This window comes from Marmota monax, unplaced genomic scaffold (genome assembly GCF_021218885.2).
Source record: "Marmota monax isolate L192 unplaced genomic scaffold, Marmota_monax_Labrador192_F-V1.1 WCK01_AAM20220418_F8-fsc00009, whole genome shotgun sequence".
NCBI classification, from domain to species: Eukaryota; Metazoa; Chordata; class Mammalia; order Rodentia; family Sciuridae; genus Marmota; species Marmota monax.
The window spans coordinates 14,277,105-14,294,897 of NW_026694710.1; the positions used below are offsets into that span (position 1 = coordinate 14,277,105).

General features: G+C 34.5%; 1 protein-coding gene across 6 annotated transcripts in view; it reads right to left on the reverse strand.

Moving 5' to 3' along the window:
- The window catches only part of Pacrgl (parkin coregulated like), a 52,291-nt gene extending 36,238 nt beyond the window's left edge, over window positions 1–16,053 (reverse strand). For 3 of the 6 annotated variants that reach the window (XM_046423833.2, XM_058572391.1, XM_046423830.2), the window contains exons 1-5: window positions 15,915–16,047; window positions 11,263–11,330; window positions 10,924–11,078; window positions 9,421–9,488; window positions 7,521–7,611 (exon numbers count right to left, since the gene is read on the reverse strand). In XM_046423833.2, the coding sequence (XP_046279789.1) occupies window positions 7,521–7,611; window positions 9,421–9,488; window positions 10,924–11,078; window positions 11,263–11,314 (366 nt within the window). In that variant the 5' untranslated portion in view covers window positions 11,315–11,330; window positions 15,915–16,047. The other 3 variants (XM_046423831.2, XM_058572390.1, XM_046423832.2) reach the window with 3 other exon arrangements.
- Window positions 16,054–17,793: the final 1,740 nt, after the last annotated feature.

Below are 17,793 nucleotides of genomic sequence, written 5' to 3' on the forward strand. Positions count from 1 at the left end.
ATACAGGCAAAAGTTGATCACTTCAACAAAGAGATAAGAGAGCAAATATAGGTAGCAAAAGATTATTTTGAGAGAGACAGACTCTGAACAATCAGCAGTCAGAAATCCTTGAAATGAAAGACACAATAAATCAAATTAAAAACTCAATAGAATGCATAACCAACAGACTAGATAACTTAGAAGAAAGAACGTCAGATAATGAAGACAAAGTATACAATCTGAAAAATCCAGTTGATCACATGGTGAAGACGGTAAGAAACCATGAACAGAACATCCAAGAATTATGGGACAGCATCAAAAGACCAAATCTAAGAGTTACTGGGATAGAGGAAAGCACAGAGTTTCAAACCAAAGGAATACACAATCTCTTCCATGAGATAATATCAGAAAATTTCCCAAGTAGGAAGAAGAAATTGGAAAACCAAATACAAGATGCTTACAGGACATTAAATGTACAAAATTACAACAGATCTACACCAAGGCACATTATAATAAAACAGAATAAGGATAGAATCTTAAAAGCTGCAAGAGAGAGGAATAAGATCACATATGGGGGAGACCAATTCGTATCTCAGCAGATTTTTCAACCCAGACCTTCAAAGCCAGGAGATCATGGAACAACATATACCAAGCTCTGAAAGAAAATGGATGCCAACCAAGAATCTAATATCCAGCAAAACTAAGCTTTAGATTTGATGATGAAATAAAAACCTACCATAACTAACAAAAGTTAAAAGAATTTACAACTAGAAAACCGGCAATACAGAACATCCTCAGCAAAATATTCTAAGAAGAATAAATGAAAAACAATGATAAAAATCAGCAGAGGGACGTATTATACTAAAGAAAAATCTAATCAGAGGAGAAACCAAGTCATGTTAAATACCAAAAATAAACGAAAATGGCTGGAAATACAAATCATGTCTTAATAATAACCCTGAGTGCTAATGGCCTAAACTTACCAACCAAAAGACATAAACTAGCAGATCGGATTAAAAAAAAAAAAAATCCAATATGCTGCCTCCAAGAGACTCACAGAAAAAGATATCCACAGACTGAAGGTGATGGGTTGGAAAAAATCATACCACTCACATGGACTGCGGAAGCAAGCAGGTGTTTCTATCCTCATGTCAAATAAAGTAGACTTCAAGCTAAAGTCAATTGAAAAGGACAAAGAAGGACACTATATATTGCTCAAGGGAACCATACACCAACAAGACTTAACAATTATAAATATACATCATGCCCCAAACAATGAAGCATCTACATTCATTAAACAAACTCTTCTCAAGTTCAAGAGTCAAACAGACCACAAAACAATAATTTTGGGTGACTTAAACACATCTCTTTCATCACTAGATAGATCTTCCAAACAAAAGCTAAACAAAGAAACTATAGAACTCAATAATACAATCAATAACTTAGGTTTAACTGACATATATAGAATATTTCATCCTTCAAGGAGAGAATACACTTTCTTCTCAGCAGCACATGGATTCTTCTCTAAAATAGAACATATACTATGCCACAAAGTAACTCTTAGCAAATATAAAAAAGTAGAGATATTATCCTTCATTCTATCAGATCATAATGGAACAAAATTAGAAATTAAAGATAAAATAAGAAATAAAAGCCACTCCAACAACATGGAGACTAAATACTGAATGAACAATGAGTTGCAGAAGACATCAAGGAGGAGATTAAAAAATGTTTAGAGGTGAATAAGAACACAGATACAACATATCAAAATCTCTAGGATACTATGAAAGCAGTTTTAAGAGGAAAGTTCATTGCATGGAGTTTATTCCTTAAAAGAAGAAAAAGTCAACAAATAAATGACTTAACATTACATCTCAAAGCCCTAGAAAAAGAAGAACAAATCAACACCAAAAGCAGAAGACAGGAAATAATTAAAATCAGAGCTGAAATCAATGAAATTGAAATAATTTTTTTTAAAAATTAATAGAACAAAAAGTTGGTTCTTTGAAAAAATAAATAAAATTGACAAACCCTCAGCCATGCTAACTAAAAGAAGGAGAGAGAAAACTCAAATTACTATAATATGTGATGAAAAAGGAAATATCACAAAAGACACTACAGAAATACAGAAGATAATTAGAAATTATTTTGAAAACTTGTACTCGAAGTTTAGAAAATATCAAAGGCATCGACAAATTTCTAAAGTCATGTAATTTGCCCAAATTGAATCAGGGTGATATACACAATTTAAACAGATCAATTTTAAGTGACAAAATAGAAGGCACCATCAAGTCTACCAACCAAGAAAAGCCCAGGACTGGATGAATACACAGCCAAGTTCTACAAGATCTTTAAAGAAGAACTAATACCAATGGTCTTTAATTTATTTCAGAAAATATAAAAAGAGAGAGTGCTTCCAAACTCATTCTATGGGGCCAATATCACCCTGATTCCAAAACCAGGCAAAGACACACAAACAAAACAAAACAAAACTTTAGATGCAAAAATTCTCAATAAAATTCTGGCAAATTGAATACAAAAACATATCAAAAAGATCATGCACCATGATCAAGTGGGATTCATCCCAGGGATGCAAGGTTGGTTCAATATATGGAAATCAATTAAATGTAATTAACCACATCAATAGACTTAAAGATAAGAATCATATGATCATCTCAACAGATGCAGAAAAAGCATTTGACAAAATACAGCATCCCTTCATGTTCAAAACACTAGAAAAATTAGGGCTAACAGGAATATATCTCAACATCATAAAGGCTATCTATGCTAAGCCCCAGACCAATGTCATTCTAAATGGAGAAAGATTGAAGGCATTCCCTCTAAAAACTGGAAAAAGACAGGGATGCCCTCTTTCACCACTACTATTTAACACAGTTCTTGAAACACTGACCAGAGCAATTAGACAAAAGAAATTAAAGGGATACCCCTAGGAAAAGAAAAACTCAAATTGGTCTATTTGCTGATGATATGATTCTATACCTAGAAGACCCTAAAAGTTCCACCAGAAAACTTCTAGAACTAGTAAATGAATTCAATAAAGTAGCAGGATATAAAACCAACCCCATCAAGCAAAGGCATTTCTGAATATCAGTGACAAATCCTCAGAAAGGGAAACGAGGACAACTACCCCATTTGCAATAGCCTCAATAAAATAAAATACTTGGGAATCAACTTAAGGAAAGAGGTGAAAGATCTATATATGAAAATTACTAAAAACTACAAAACCCTAAAGAAAGAAGTCAAAGAAGACCTCAAAAGATGTAAAGATCTACCTTGCTCTTGGATAGACAGAATTAACATTATCAAAATGACCATACTACCAAAAGCACCATACATATTTCATGCAATTCCGATCAAAATCCCAATGACATTCCTCAAAGAAATAGAAAAAGCAGTCATGAAATTCATCTGGAAAAATAAAAGACCCAGAATAGCCAAAGGAATCCTTAGCAAAAAGAGTGAAGCAGGTAACATCACTATGCCATACCTTAAACTATACTGCAGAGCAACAGTGACAAAAACAGCATGGTATTGGCACCAAAACAGACGGGTAGACCAATGGTACAGAATAGAGGACACAGAGACTAACCCATAAATTAGACAAAGCTGACAAAGACATGCATTGGAGACCTCTTCAACAAAAATTGCTGGGAAAACTGGAAATTCATATGCAACAAAATGAAATTAAACTCCTATCTTTCACCTTGAAAAAAACGACTCAAAATGGATCAAGGACTTAGGAATAAAACCAGAGACACTGCATCTAATAGAAAAAAAAGTATCTCTATCATGTGGGATTAGGCCCCAACTTCCTTAATAAGACTCTTTTGGTGTAAGAATTAAAATCAAGAATCAATAAATAGGATGGACTCAAACTAAAAGGTTTCTTCTTAGCAAAAGGAACAATCTGTGAGGTGAACAGAGAGCCTACATCTTGGGAGCAAATCTCTACCCCTCACACATCAGATACAGCACTAATCTCTAGGGTATACAAAGAGCTCAAAAAGCTAAACACTAAAAAAACACATAACCCAATCAATAAGTGGGAAACGGACCTGAAAAGACACTTCTCAGAAGATGATATACAACCAATCAACAAATATATGAAAAAATGTTCATCATTAGCGATTAGAGAAATGCAAATCAAAACCACTCTAAGACTTCATCTCACTCCAGTCAGAATGGCAGCTATTATGAAGACAAAACAACAATAAGTGTTGGCGAGGATGTGGGGAAAAAGGTACACTCATACATTGCGGTAGGACGGCAAATTGGTACAGCCAATATGGAAAGCAGTATGGAGATTTCTTGGAAAATTGAGAATGGAACCACAATTTGACCCAGCTATCCCTTTCCTTGGTCTATACCCAAAGGACTTAAAAACAGCATACTACAGGGACACAGCCATATCAATGTTTATGGCAGCACAATTCACAAGAGCTAAACTGTGGAACCAATCTACATGCCCTTCAATAGATGAATGGATATGAAAATGTGACATATATATACAATGAAATATTACACAGCAATAAGAGAGAATAAAATCATGGCATTTGCAGGTAAATGGATGGAATTAAAAATAGATAATGCTAAGTGAAGTTAGTCAATCCCAAAAACACAAACAACGAATGTTTTCTCTGATATAGGGAGGCTGATTCATAGTGGGGTAAGGAGGGGGAACATTGGAGGAATAGATGAACTCTAGATAGGGCAGAGGGATGGGAGGGGAAGGGAGGGGGTATGGGGTTAGAAATGATGGTGAAATATGATGGACATTATTATCCAAAGTGCAGGTATGAAGACACGAAATGGTGTGAATATACTTTGTACACAACCAGAGATATGAAAAAATGTGCTCTATATGTGTAATAAGAGTTGTAATGCATTCTGTCACATATAAATAAAAAAAATAATTAAAAAATGAAATAAAAAAATCAAAAGTATAATCATTTTTCTAATCATATAATTTCAGTAATTTTACATTTCAATTACACTAAACTATGGAATAAAGGACACACACAAAGAGGGGGAAATCTCTACACACACAAGGAAAGGAAAAGAAAAACAGTAAGAAAAATGATAGGATTAGGATTAATTGAAAGGAAATGAATGAAGAAAATAAAGGAACCAAGAAAAAAATGTAGGACAGGAAGAGAAGTCAGAGAAAGGAGAAATGGAAGGAAGGGAAAAGAAAATTGAAAAGAGAAAAAAAGCATATGAAGAACACACTAGAATACCAAAATCATTTTATATCTATTCCCAAATAATATCTGAAAGCCAGCAAATTAGTCTAAAACGTATGTTTAAGCCCTCCCACTTTATGTATGCCCATTAGACCCCTGTCTTTAAAATAATTCTAAACTTACTTAATGAGTTCCTAATCCACATTTCCTTCATATTTAAATATTTTATATTAAGATATTCAGAAGCCAAATCTTATACTGCAAGAAGCACTATAAAATTTCAAATGTCATTTTGAACAATGGAATATAAAATAAAAATATGGTATAAGCTTGTGTAGATCATTTCTCATGATGCCTCTCACCTTAAATGCACTAGAAATAATTACACAGTACTATTTCATGATTTAACTAATCACTGTAAATCAAGATAAAGAGATATCTTTTTTCAAAAACATAAAATATAGGAAAACAAAAAAAGCAGCAACAAAACTCCTTCAGTTTGACTAATTATACGTGAACTGAATAATTATAACTGGCTGGAAAGTCATCATTTAAAATATTAATTTTCAACTGATTCATCCTTTACACCTAACTGCTTTCAGTGATCTACCACTCCCTTTCCTCAACACTACTGTGCTTTTGAAAACTATGCTGCCAAACACATAGGCATCATTTTGAACCACAGGTTTTTATCTTCTTAGAAGTACCTGTATTCTGTTATTGTAGAGATGAATCGAAGGTCAAAAGCTCAAGTGGGTTTCAAGGGTGGTTCTTCTATACTACTAACCAATTACTAGGTGAGTAGAAGGGAAAGACAAAATTCTACCCAATACAGAAATAAAAGCTTTGGTGTTGGATAATAGGCATAAACAGGACTGACTTTATGTTGTCTAAAGTCAGAGTACCTTTAAGGACTTCCCAAATCAAAACATTCACTGTACCCTGTGATTTGCTGTAATACACAAAGATATCGTAAATTTTGAATTGTCTAAAATACAGTTTGCTATTATATATAAAATGTTTAAAGGTCATTTTAAAAACCAAGAAAACATCACTAATTCCTTAAAACTTTTATTATCAAATTAAAAAATGAACTTCAAAATAGGGTGCCGCCCCCCCCCCCAAATAGACTGCTTATTGCCTATAGCTGTAACAGCATGAATAAGCTTAATCTCAGATCTTGGAAAATATACTATTTATAATACCAAAACAATTCTGTAAGCAATTATAAATTAAGGAAAGCAAAGTCCTATTAAAAACAACAGGGAAATCTTCAGTAGTAAGTCCACTTAAGAAATTAAGTGCAAATGGAAAACTAGAGGAACTATAGATTTTGATGTTTTATTATAATTTAAAAATCTCACAAAGCAAAATTATCTACTTTTTCTGTCCTGCTCCTACTTGTTCCTCCCCAGTTTTTACAGAAAGTGCAAGTGTTTCTTTAAAAACAAAGAATAAAGAACTTGAGTTCACGCACTGTCATGTTTTCACTTATGATATTACTTACTACTAGACTTATTTTATACAGATGGTATTACCTGTTTATATTAATATCATCGAAGTTCTAATATAATAATTTGCTTTTAACAACAAAATGATCCTTGACTCTTAAATATGGCAAGTTACTAAGTTTAAATGTCAGATAATTGGTAAATTAAGTTCTCAACTTCTGATTCAAATTCTAGGAATAAAATTCACAGGAGATATGTCCATTCACTTGAAACTAAGACTCAGTCAGCTTTATCCCTGACCCAGATGTTAAATTACCTAAGGGAACCCCATCAGAAGATTTTTAAAAATCCTTTACAGAAATCCCCTCCATGATATTCTCCTTGAAATTTACAAATAGATCACACATCCATAGGTTTCTCCAAATGGACTTTAAGGTAGTCAGTATCAACTCCCTTAGAAATGCACTATACTAACACAACTGATTGTATAGAGACAGAACCAGCACTTAGTGTCCAACGTCATGTCATTTAAGTTTCAATTCCTGCTGTCCTTCTTTAACTAGTACAAAAAAAAAAAACAAAGAATCTTTCTAATTATGATTCTATGTATTTCTGTTTCCTTGAATTGAATACGAATATTTCAACCAGTTATCTACAAATCCCCATTAGACTAATTTCATATTTATAAAGCTGGTTAATCAATTTCTAATAAACACACGACAGTCCTAATAACTTCCTAAGGGAGAATAGTGTTTTAATGTCTATTGTTTGGTTCTTATTTCAAAAGTACAGAATGAGATTTACTGAAAAGCTATAATATAGCATGTAATGAATGCAATTTTCAAATATTTTTCCCATAAATATTCAGGAGAAATGAAATATTTACCTCAGCTAAAGTAATAAGAAGAGGATCAAATGGAAGGTTTTCAGGAGGACAGTCCCAATGTAGTCTGTGTTTTACTGAACCATGTACCAATCTAAAATACAAAAGTCAGTGAAGGTAACAAGGAAAATATAAATTATGTATTAAGCAGTGATCTTCTAATATATATTCTAATGTGATTATACTCTTCTAATATATATATATATTAGAAGAGTATATATTAGAAGAGTATAATATATTAGAAGAGTATAATCACATTAGAATTATCTACTTTTTCCATGATATACACCTTGGCATATCATAACTTTAAAAGTTATTACAAGGACATTTTAAAAAACAATGTCTATAATCTTGCAAAGTCCTATTCTTTCAGAAAAATTGTTTGGTAATTCCATATTTGTTAAATCTACAATTATGGTATTTAAGTATGTTACTATTTGTGAATCTTAATACAAATGCTCTAGCAGATTATCTTTCAATCCAATTATAACAAAATAAATAACATATAGAAATGAAAAATTCAAATGTATAATAATTAGGAAAAGTAATGATTTATAAAAAATCTTGTTTTTCAGATAGAGATCATTTAACCCTAATAGTAATAATTTGAAGGCAAATCAGGTTTAGTCCTTGTTAAAGAGGTGAAATAATAGCCCCTTCAGGTTTACAAAGCAGAAGCCCCTGAATTAGAGTATCTGCTGCTCCCCCCACTTTTTGACTGCTATTATTGAGGCATAACTGATACACAATAAATTATATATAGTTAAAGCACACGATTTGATAAATCTCAGTAGATGAACATGCTCAAGAAGCCACTGCCGCAACCATGACCACAATCTTATTAATCACCCCCACATATTTCCTCACAGTTTTTATAATGGTCTTGATTTCTTGGCTTCTTCTTTAGTGTTATTTTTATATTAAGCAAGAGGCAAGAGGTTCTATAATACTACTTGAACATTTTCAGCAAAACCAATTGTTTGGTGGGAAGAGACACTTAAAAACCTTGAAATGGGGTTTAATTCAGAATTCAAATATGAAATAATAACAAAGAATTGAAAAACATATCTTTTTTTTTAATGGAAATCCAATAATCTCAATGATTTATTTTTTTAAAATATTTTATTTTATTTATTTATTTTTTTTTTTTTTTTTTTGCAGTTTACATCAGATTTTATTTTATTTTTTTGGTCATCCAAATGACTTTTATTTATTTATTTTTTTAAATTTTTAATTGTTGGTTGTTCAAAACATTACATAGTTCTTGATATATCATATTTCACACTTTGATTCAAGTGGGTTATGAACTCCCATTTTTACCCCATATACAGATTGCAGAATCATATCAGTTACACATCCATTGATTTACACATCCATTGATTGAGCTTATTTTCCACTCAAAATTTGAAAATATCATTTAAAACTAATTTTTTTTTAAATTATAAAACCAAAAGAAAAAATATTACTGTGACTAGCTTTTCCACAATGAAAATAAAAATTTCTATCATCAAGATCAGGCTAAAATACATGTACTGTGAAGAAATGTAGCAGGAATGATATGCAAAGGAAGTAAAAGCAGCCACATGGACTTATTAAGAATATTACTTCATTAAATTGTCAACTTTCACTTTTGCTCAAGTGTATAAATGCTTAAATTGATTATTTTAAAAGTGGTTCATTCAATTAGGTGGTAGTTTACCACAGAACTCTGTAATTACATTTTAGAATTAAGGTTATCTTGAACATGTCCAGGGATCTATATCAATTCAACAGCCAGAGTAATACATTATCTTTATTTCAACCTTGAAAGTTAAAACTTTCACTATGTTTAAACTGAATACAGTATTGATTTTAGTCAATTATTTTGAATAACATGATCAGTTATAAATTCAATTGATTTTACCTGCAAGGAATACCTCCTTTAGAGTAAATAGCTGAGAATGCAGAAGGAGCCCTTGTCTGTTCACCAAACTGAAATGAAACAAAAATATTTCTATCACCTCCACTCTGTAATACCCAGTAAATTTTAATCCTGTTGAAATGAGAAGCAAATAGACACCCTGACTTTCAGAACACTGTGGAGGTATTATACATGCATCATTAACATTCAGTAACAGAAATGAAAATACTGTCACTCCTGTCCCATCAACAAAGCGCAGTGCTTTGTGTTTTAAGCCTCTAACAAGTTTCAGAAGGTTTGAAGGTGGCTGAAACCATATATGGATTGACAGGTCTTTCTACTCTCCCTGACTCTGCCTTTTCAAGGTGAAGGTTGCAATGGAGAAGGGGTGCTAAATACAGGGAAATATTTGGTTTTAGCCACGAATATATCTCCCATTTGCTCTCCAGCAAATACAGATGTTGTGTGTGCTCAAAGAATCTGTAGAATTTCTCCAAATTGGCTTTAGGCTTTTATTTAAAAAAAAAAAAAAACAAAGAATTAGCTTGCAGGCAAGGAGAATGACAGAGACAAAGCTCATGCAAGAATCTCAACAAACAGGGCTGGAGTTGTGGCTCAGTGGTAGAGCATTCACCTAGCATGTGAGAGGCCCTGGGTTCGATCCTCAGCACCACATAAAAATAAATAAAATAAAGGTATAGTGTCCAACTATAACTAAAAAAATTAAAAAAAGAATCTCAACATATTTTCGGCTGAACCTTCTTAAGATTATATAACTTCACCACCTTTCAGTTTGCTATTATCTTAATAGATGAGTTCTACACCTACTTTCAAATAATGTAAGAGATGACCAATCACAACGAATTAAACAATCACAGCACATATAATGTCAACATTAATAATCAGTGACTCAAAGAGAATTTAGGCACAAAATATTTTACTACATAGTACTTTAAACATAATCATATGAAACACAGTTACTAAATTACAAAATCAAATGTATTAACATATATTAAAAATATAACTGATTTTTAAAACATCATATGCAGAAATGTAAAAACAGAATGTTTTCAAGTTACTTATTTGATTATTTGAAAGCAACTTTAAAAACTTTAAATTTCTTAGCAAGAATTATATCAACATGAGTGAAACCCTCCTTCTGCTGTGAATTATTACTCAGAATGTGAACTAAGCTTTATAACTCAATCCTTCATTTTAATTTAATTTTATATCTCAAGTCATTACTTGTCTTCCACATGTTTTTCCAGAGGAAAAAAGAGCTAATTCTAAACTTGTACCCTGTGCTACTAAAGCATTCTGAAAGTTATCCAGAGTCTTCTCTTTACTAGTTTTGGACTAGTGATGATAGGGCATACCAAAGCTGACTAAACTAGCTCAAAAGAAACAGTGGAAACTTGGGACAACAATCAGAATGGCTCAACACTGACAGGCAAAATCCTATTACCTTTACAAAACTACCAATTTAGGAATATTTATTGTACTTACAGGATTAATTGTTTTAGGGTTAAGTTTATCACTTGGTCGAGGATGAAGTTTTTTTGCAGATTCTGGAGAACCTATTGATGATGAGGATTTGCTTTGCTGAATTGCAGTCCTCTGTTTTACTGGTGTACTTGAGGATGTCCTTTGAAGATAATTACCTGGAAAAAAAACAGAAAATCAATAAAAAAAGAGAATATAACAGTCATCCTACATCCATATATAATGTCTTACTAACAAACTTGGTCTCTCCATTTAAAAAAGCAAAGCTGAGGCAGGGAAGAACACACATAATCCCCAGTATCACAGGGAAAAAAAGAAAAACAGCAAAGAAAAGTTCTGTACCTGTCACCCTGTTTCTCAACTGCAAACCTCCAGGGCATTCGGATTTCTGCATAGTTTCTTGTTTATTCCTGCAAGTAAATGAAACTTGATTTTGAAATATGTTTACCTGTTATCATCATAAAGACCAAAACAGAATGGAATAAAAAATACAGTAGAAGACACTCAAAAAAAAAAAAAATTGGTGCATAGCCAAATGCCTGAAAAGACTAATGGAAAAAGATCAAATTATGTCAATTTTAATGGTTTCGATAACTGCAAAATAAAAAGAATCTGCAAGAAACAAGAGGTATAAAACATTTTTCCATATAAATTGTCAAAATATACCTTAAGAAAATCAACTGCAATATTCTGCCCACATTAGAAAACATATACTAAGCCTCTAAGAGGGGTGGCCTTTCCATCTTCTTTGGCCTCTGTAATTCCTAAGTTCTAAATGTTATGGCTTGCGTATCATGACCTACTTCTTCAGTGACATAATGAAGTCTTCTACCCAATGTTCGACAAGTTCCTTATGGCCACTTAAACTAGGTTTGTCACACTGAAGTTATAAATCCTTTTTAATTCAATATACTACCAATTTTCTGGTTCCAGACAGAAAAACTTAGGATATTCACTGTCTCCTTTTCCGTCACTTCCTACACTCAACCCTATGGATGTGATGAACATGTGATGAGGAAGACAGGGCTTTGGGCTCATAACTGGATCAGCATCTCAACTCCAATTACAAAATTTATGAATTTAGGCAGATTATTTAGCATCCCTGGGCTTTGACTTCTTGGCCTATTAAAGGAAAGAAATAATAAAACCTTACCAAAGCTGTTGCGAAGGAATTAATAATGTTATACATCAAGTTGCTCAGCCAGGAAATACTAGTTCACTTCTCCCTCTTCTACGGTTCTGTTTCTACTGATGGATGGGGTCAAAGGTCCTACTCCAAGAGTTCCCATTTCATCCAACCTAATCATTTCTAAATCTGTTCCTCAAGCAAGGAATAAACACACACCTCTCCAGACTTATATACCCAACTGTCTGCTTGAATTATAGGTCTAGCTCCATTCCCAATTTCCACGTAGCCTTTCCTAATCTTGGTTTCTCAAATGTACACTTCTATGATACTTGATTTAAACACTGTTTTTTTTCTCTTCACTATCTACTTTTCCCTCACTTCCATGACACTAGTTATTCTTCCATTAGTAAACTTCCCAGTTTAGGTGTTTAAAATAGTATAGTACTTTACACTGCCCCTCAACTGCAGTATAAGAAGTTCACTTCCCTGAAAGTGACACAAACAAATCCTCTTACACTTCCAAGTGACAGCTTTCCAAATATATAAGGACACCATTTTTTTTAGAAGTTTTTATTGGTTCTTTTTAGTTATACATGACAGTAAAACTAATTTTGACTGTTTGTTTTTTGGGGGGTTACAGGGGATTGAACTCAACCACTGAGCCACATCCCCAGTTCTATTTTTTGTATTTTATTTAGAGACAGGGTCTCACTGTGTTGCTTAGCGCCTCGCTTTTTGCTGAGGCTGGCTTTGAACTCATGATCCTCCTGTCTCAGCCTCCCAAGCTGCTGGGATTACAGGCCTGTGCCACTGCACCCAGCAAATTTTGATATATTTATACTCTTTAGTTTTCTCTTCTTCAGGATAAACAAGAATACTTTCTTAAATAATTGCTCACATGAAAATGATTTAAATCTTCTTGACAAATTAGAAATCTTCAAAAAGACAAAGCTCCATGTAAAAAAAATTAGCCAAATAATATTTCAAACATAGTGTATCAGCTTAAGGTTCTAGGCACGGATAAACAAAAGAAAAGACTATTTCTGCACACGGAATAATTTTAATTTCAGTTTTTTTAATTGAATACACTGACTACATTCTCATCCCACAAGCAGCAGGCATCTTTTTAATATCCATGTTACCTTCATCCTCAAGGCATTTTCTACTAATATGATAATAAAAATCTCAGATAATATGCTAAAATAAGCTAAAGATTTAAATATGTTAACCTACTATGACAGCTCAGTGATCACTCAACAACTACTTACTATTGTGCCTGGCCTCTGTTTTAAGAAGCTCCTGGAGGGAAAATAATATGATGTAAGATTCTATAAAACTTTTTAATTGGAAATAATTACAGTGATTATACTAAGTGTTGATGAAGTCTAAGTTAATAAACATAAAACAAAGAAATCGTTGCACATTGGAAGTATTATATAAATGTTAGCTATTATATTATTTTCATTACAATGGTATGCTGTAGTTATGAAAAGCATCCCCCAAAAGTCCATGTGTTAAAGACTTATTCCCCAGTCCATAGTGCTACCTACTAGAAGGTGTTAAACATTTAGGAGATGGAGGCTCAAGGGAAGGAAGTTAGGTGACTGGCTAATTGGCACCATGCCTTTGAAGGAAATCTCAGGACTTCAGTCCCTCCTCTTTCATTGTGTTTGCTTCCTAGTTGACCAGAAATGAACAGGTTTTCCCTACCAACCATTCCCTCTATAATGTACTGTCTAACCAAAGGTCTCAAAGTAACAAGCCAAACAAACATGGACTGAAACCTCCAAACCTGTGAGTCACTATAAAACTTTCCTCTTTTTAAGCTGATCATCACTGGTATTTTGTAACATTAAGCTAAGGAAAAATTGTGTACACATGGTACACAGTTTTTTTTTTGTTGTTGTTGTTTTAGTATTATCATTAATATTAATGTGACCACTGTGACTAAATATCTCCTTCTTTTTAAAAACTTTGGTTTAACACCTTGGGCTACATCAATTTGATGATCCAGTTTAATTTCAATTTCTTTTTAGGGAAAATTATAATAGCTGCAGGTTGTAGTGGCGCATGCCTGTAATCCCAGCAGCCTGGGAGATTGGGGCAGGAAGATCCTGACTTCAAAGCCAGCCTAGGCAAAAGCGAGGTGCTAGGCAACTCAGTGAGGCCCTGTCTCTAAATAAAAATAGGGATGGGGATATGGCTCAGTGGTCAAGTGGCCCTGAGTTCAACCTCCAGTACCCATGCCCCCCCCCCAAAAAAGAAAGAAAATTATAATAGCGATCATAGCTTAAAGAGATGATGCACTACAAAGATGCCCACCCACAAACATAAAAATGATGCACATCTTTAAATCCTAACTAGAAACTCTGCAAAACCTTTTTGTGGAATTCTATAGCTGAATTTCTATCTTTCTTTAGGTAAAAATGTTGTTCCTGTAAAAAAACTAATGGTAAAGTACTGCTTTTTATTTTGAATGAGTTCAGAGCCACTGAAACTCTTCATCTGAAAGACTTAAAACACACTAGAAAATTGAGCTTACAGAGTTTTTAAGTATACCAGACAATTTTATGTGTAACAAATATACTTAATGTAAGTTTCAGCAAACACACACACAAAATGATGCAAGTTTGTATGTATACTTTCATAATATCCCATGCTACATAGTTTATTTCCAAAACACTTATTTCTTCACTTGCTTAACCTATTACTTTTAAAAAAAAAATTTTTAGGTGTTGATGGACCTTTGTTTTATTTATTTATTTATATGTGGTGCTGAGAATTGAACCCAGTGCCTCACACATGCTAGGCAAGTGCTCCACTACTAAGCCACAACCCTAGCCCCTAACCTATTGTACTTTATCTTAAAGGCAAAAAAGTGTGCTCAGGTTTTTTTTTTTTTTTTTTTTAATGTTGTTTGTAAAAGAAAAATGCTTAGTTCATCTTACCCTCAACAAGTCTTTTGGAGGATGTTGTAAACTTGTAGAGGGTGTTGTAAAGCAGTAGTGATAGGGAGAGAGGAAGAAGTAAGAAATATTTTTTGTTAGAAATACTATCAAGGTCACCATTCATTTCATTCTTTTATAAAATAATACAAAGATTCTAAGTAGACATTAAAATCCATAAAGACTCTAACGTGGAACACCTAAACTATGTCACAAAGACAAGTAAGGAACCAACCACTGCTAAGTCGCATTTCCCTTAGGGGACCTTCAAGGTACTGAGGGCACCTGTAGTCAATAACAGGAAAGCATACAATCACAGTTTTGGAACAACTCAAATACCCTATCTCTTTCCATACGTGTACTTTCTTCCCCCACCCAATTTTTGAGACAACTGCATTAAACTGTTTGCTACATTCTCAGAGACTGAGGCCACCTTTTTTTCCCTATTAATTCTGTGTCTAGAAAGTTCCAAAAGTTTAATAACCACCCCCCCACACACACACACATACACAAATACCGTAAGAATATCGTGTTGTTCCATCTCTAAAACTTCTTCAAAACTCAAAGCACGGAGACACATAACCCGCCCTTTCTGCCATAAAATAAATCCTGAACATCCCCATCACCACCACCACCACCACAACCATCCACTTCCAAATAACCAACCCAGTTCAAGGCCGTGGTGCTGTCAATGTTAGAAAATGAGCAAGTCAAGAAGAAGACAGGTTAAAAATGCGGGGAGAGAGCGGGAGCCGGTTTGGGTGAAGGCCGCTCCCAGCCAAAGCGCGACCCCAGGAAAGGCAAGGAGCGCTCGCCTCGCTCAAAAACTTGAGGGTCCCTAGCAACGAGTCCCGCGAGGCCAGCAACAGGCCAGCCGGGAAGCCGCGCCCGGGGCCTACAGTTCCAGAGCCCGTTCCTACCGCGCCTCTCTCCCGCCGCGATCCACACAGCGCAACCCCAAGTGGGGCTTCAGCCCAGCGCTCGCTCCCCAATACCAACAGCTCAGTGGCCCGATGCAGCAGTTTGGGCAAATGAAGCTTCACGCGGCGGCCCTCGGCGCCGCGCAGTGACGTCAGACGGACGCTGCGTCCTCTAAGCCAATGGCTAGAAGGCCACTGTGGCGGCCTCCGTACAGGGTTGCCCAGGCAACCCAGCGCAGCTAGTACAAAGGTCGACTCCGGAGCCAGAAGCGCTGTCCCTGGTGACGAATGCATCAGAGACATTTTCTAAATGAGAGTTTCAGAGAGCAGAGGAGATGACAAGCTCTCCAGGCTTCTCCAGGTCGTGTGCTTAACTCAGCTTCTCTCCAACACCCAGTGTTCTCCAACTATCTTGCCTTCAGTTCTCTTGAGAGCTGAGGACCGAACTGTCCCAAAGTCGTCTGCCTGCTGGGCTGTGGAATTTCATTTAGGTCCCTGCCCTATCCAGCTCATTGTACTTTAATCCACATGCTATGATATGCAACCGCAAACTGCATCCCTATTTCAATAGAAAAAAAAAAATGCTCTTGTCATCCGAGTTACTGTTATTTTAACTAAACCAATGGTACAGAAAAATGTGTGAACCGGCTATTCCATCAAGAAAAAATTGGGTAGTCTTAGTAAAAGGTTCAAACTCTTTTAGACCTATACACTGAACTGTAGTACCTTCTGAGGTCAACCCAAAGCCTTAACTTTTTTGCTCAAGTAACTCCTAAGTATATTGGCACTGGCTGAACACTCTAGGCTAAGCAATCCTTCCATGATCTTTTAGCTCCATTTTGCTATCACCCCCAAAAACATCTTTAGTGGGCTGTGAGTTTCTTCCCGATTAGGACTCTATGTTTCTATTTTATATATCCAGCTTCTAGCATGGTGTCTTAGGTGATCAGGAAATGTTGCTTGACTGAATAAAATGAATGAATGTTCTCTGTCCATATTTAATGGAACTAATGTTCTGGGAACCTTATACTCTAAGGTATCTTAATTTAAAATTTATTAAAACTTATTTACCTGTTACCCACTACACTGAAATTGACTTCATTGCTTTTCTATTTTCAATACCTAGCACAAAGTGTATTTAATCCAATGGTTTAAAAATTTTAAAAAAAATGTTTGAAAAATCCTGCATTTCAGCTGTTTTTACCCTATTATTTTTCTTTTCCAGATTCCTTCAACCCTGTTATATCTTTTTACCTTGAGTATCAGACTCATCAAAACATGGCTCTTGGCCTTTTAGCCCTTTTGTCCTTATCAATAAGAAGGAATTTTACTCAACACTGCACTATAGAGATTTTCATATGCTCTGAAATTGACCTATCTAGGATTGAAACTCATTTCCACCCTTTGTCAGCTATGGAGCCATGTCATGTGCAAAACCACCCCTCTAGGCCTAAATTTTCTCATCATCTTAGAGTGCTTGTGAGACTTAAATAAGAGCACAAGTTCTTGACACATAAGAAGTACTGAGTGAATATTCAGGGAAAAAAATCAAATTTAGGACATTGTGAGTTGCATAAGTCTCAAACTATGACTTAAAATATGAAATAAGGACACAGATAGTGTCATAATTTTTCAGGCCTTTATAATAACCAAAATTACCTATGTAAGCCTCTCCTAAGCATAACTGAGTAGGCTCTTCTAACATTTCTGTCTTCATTTTAAAACATGAAAAAATAGGCTCATTGAAATTTTAACCTTGTCTTGGTCATGATGATTTGAGAAGAGTGTGAGGCATCCAGGTGAAGCTGACTTACAGGCACTTGGATACAGCCATTTAGATGACAGGAGAGAGGTCTGAGCATAATTGTAGATTTTAAAG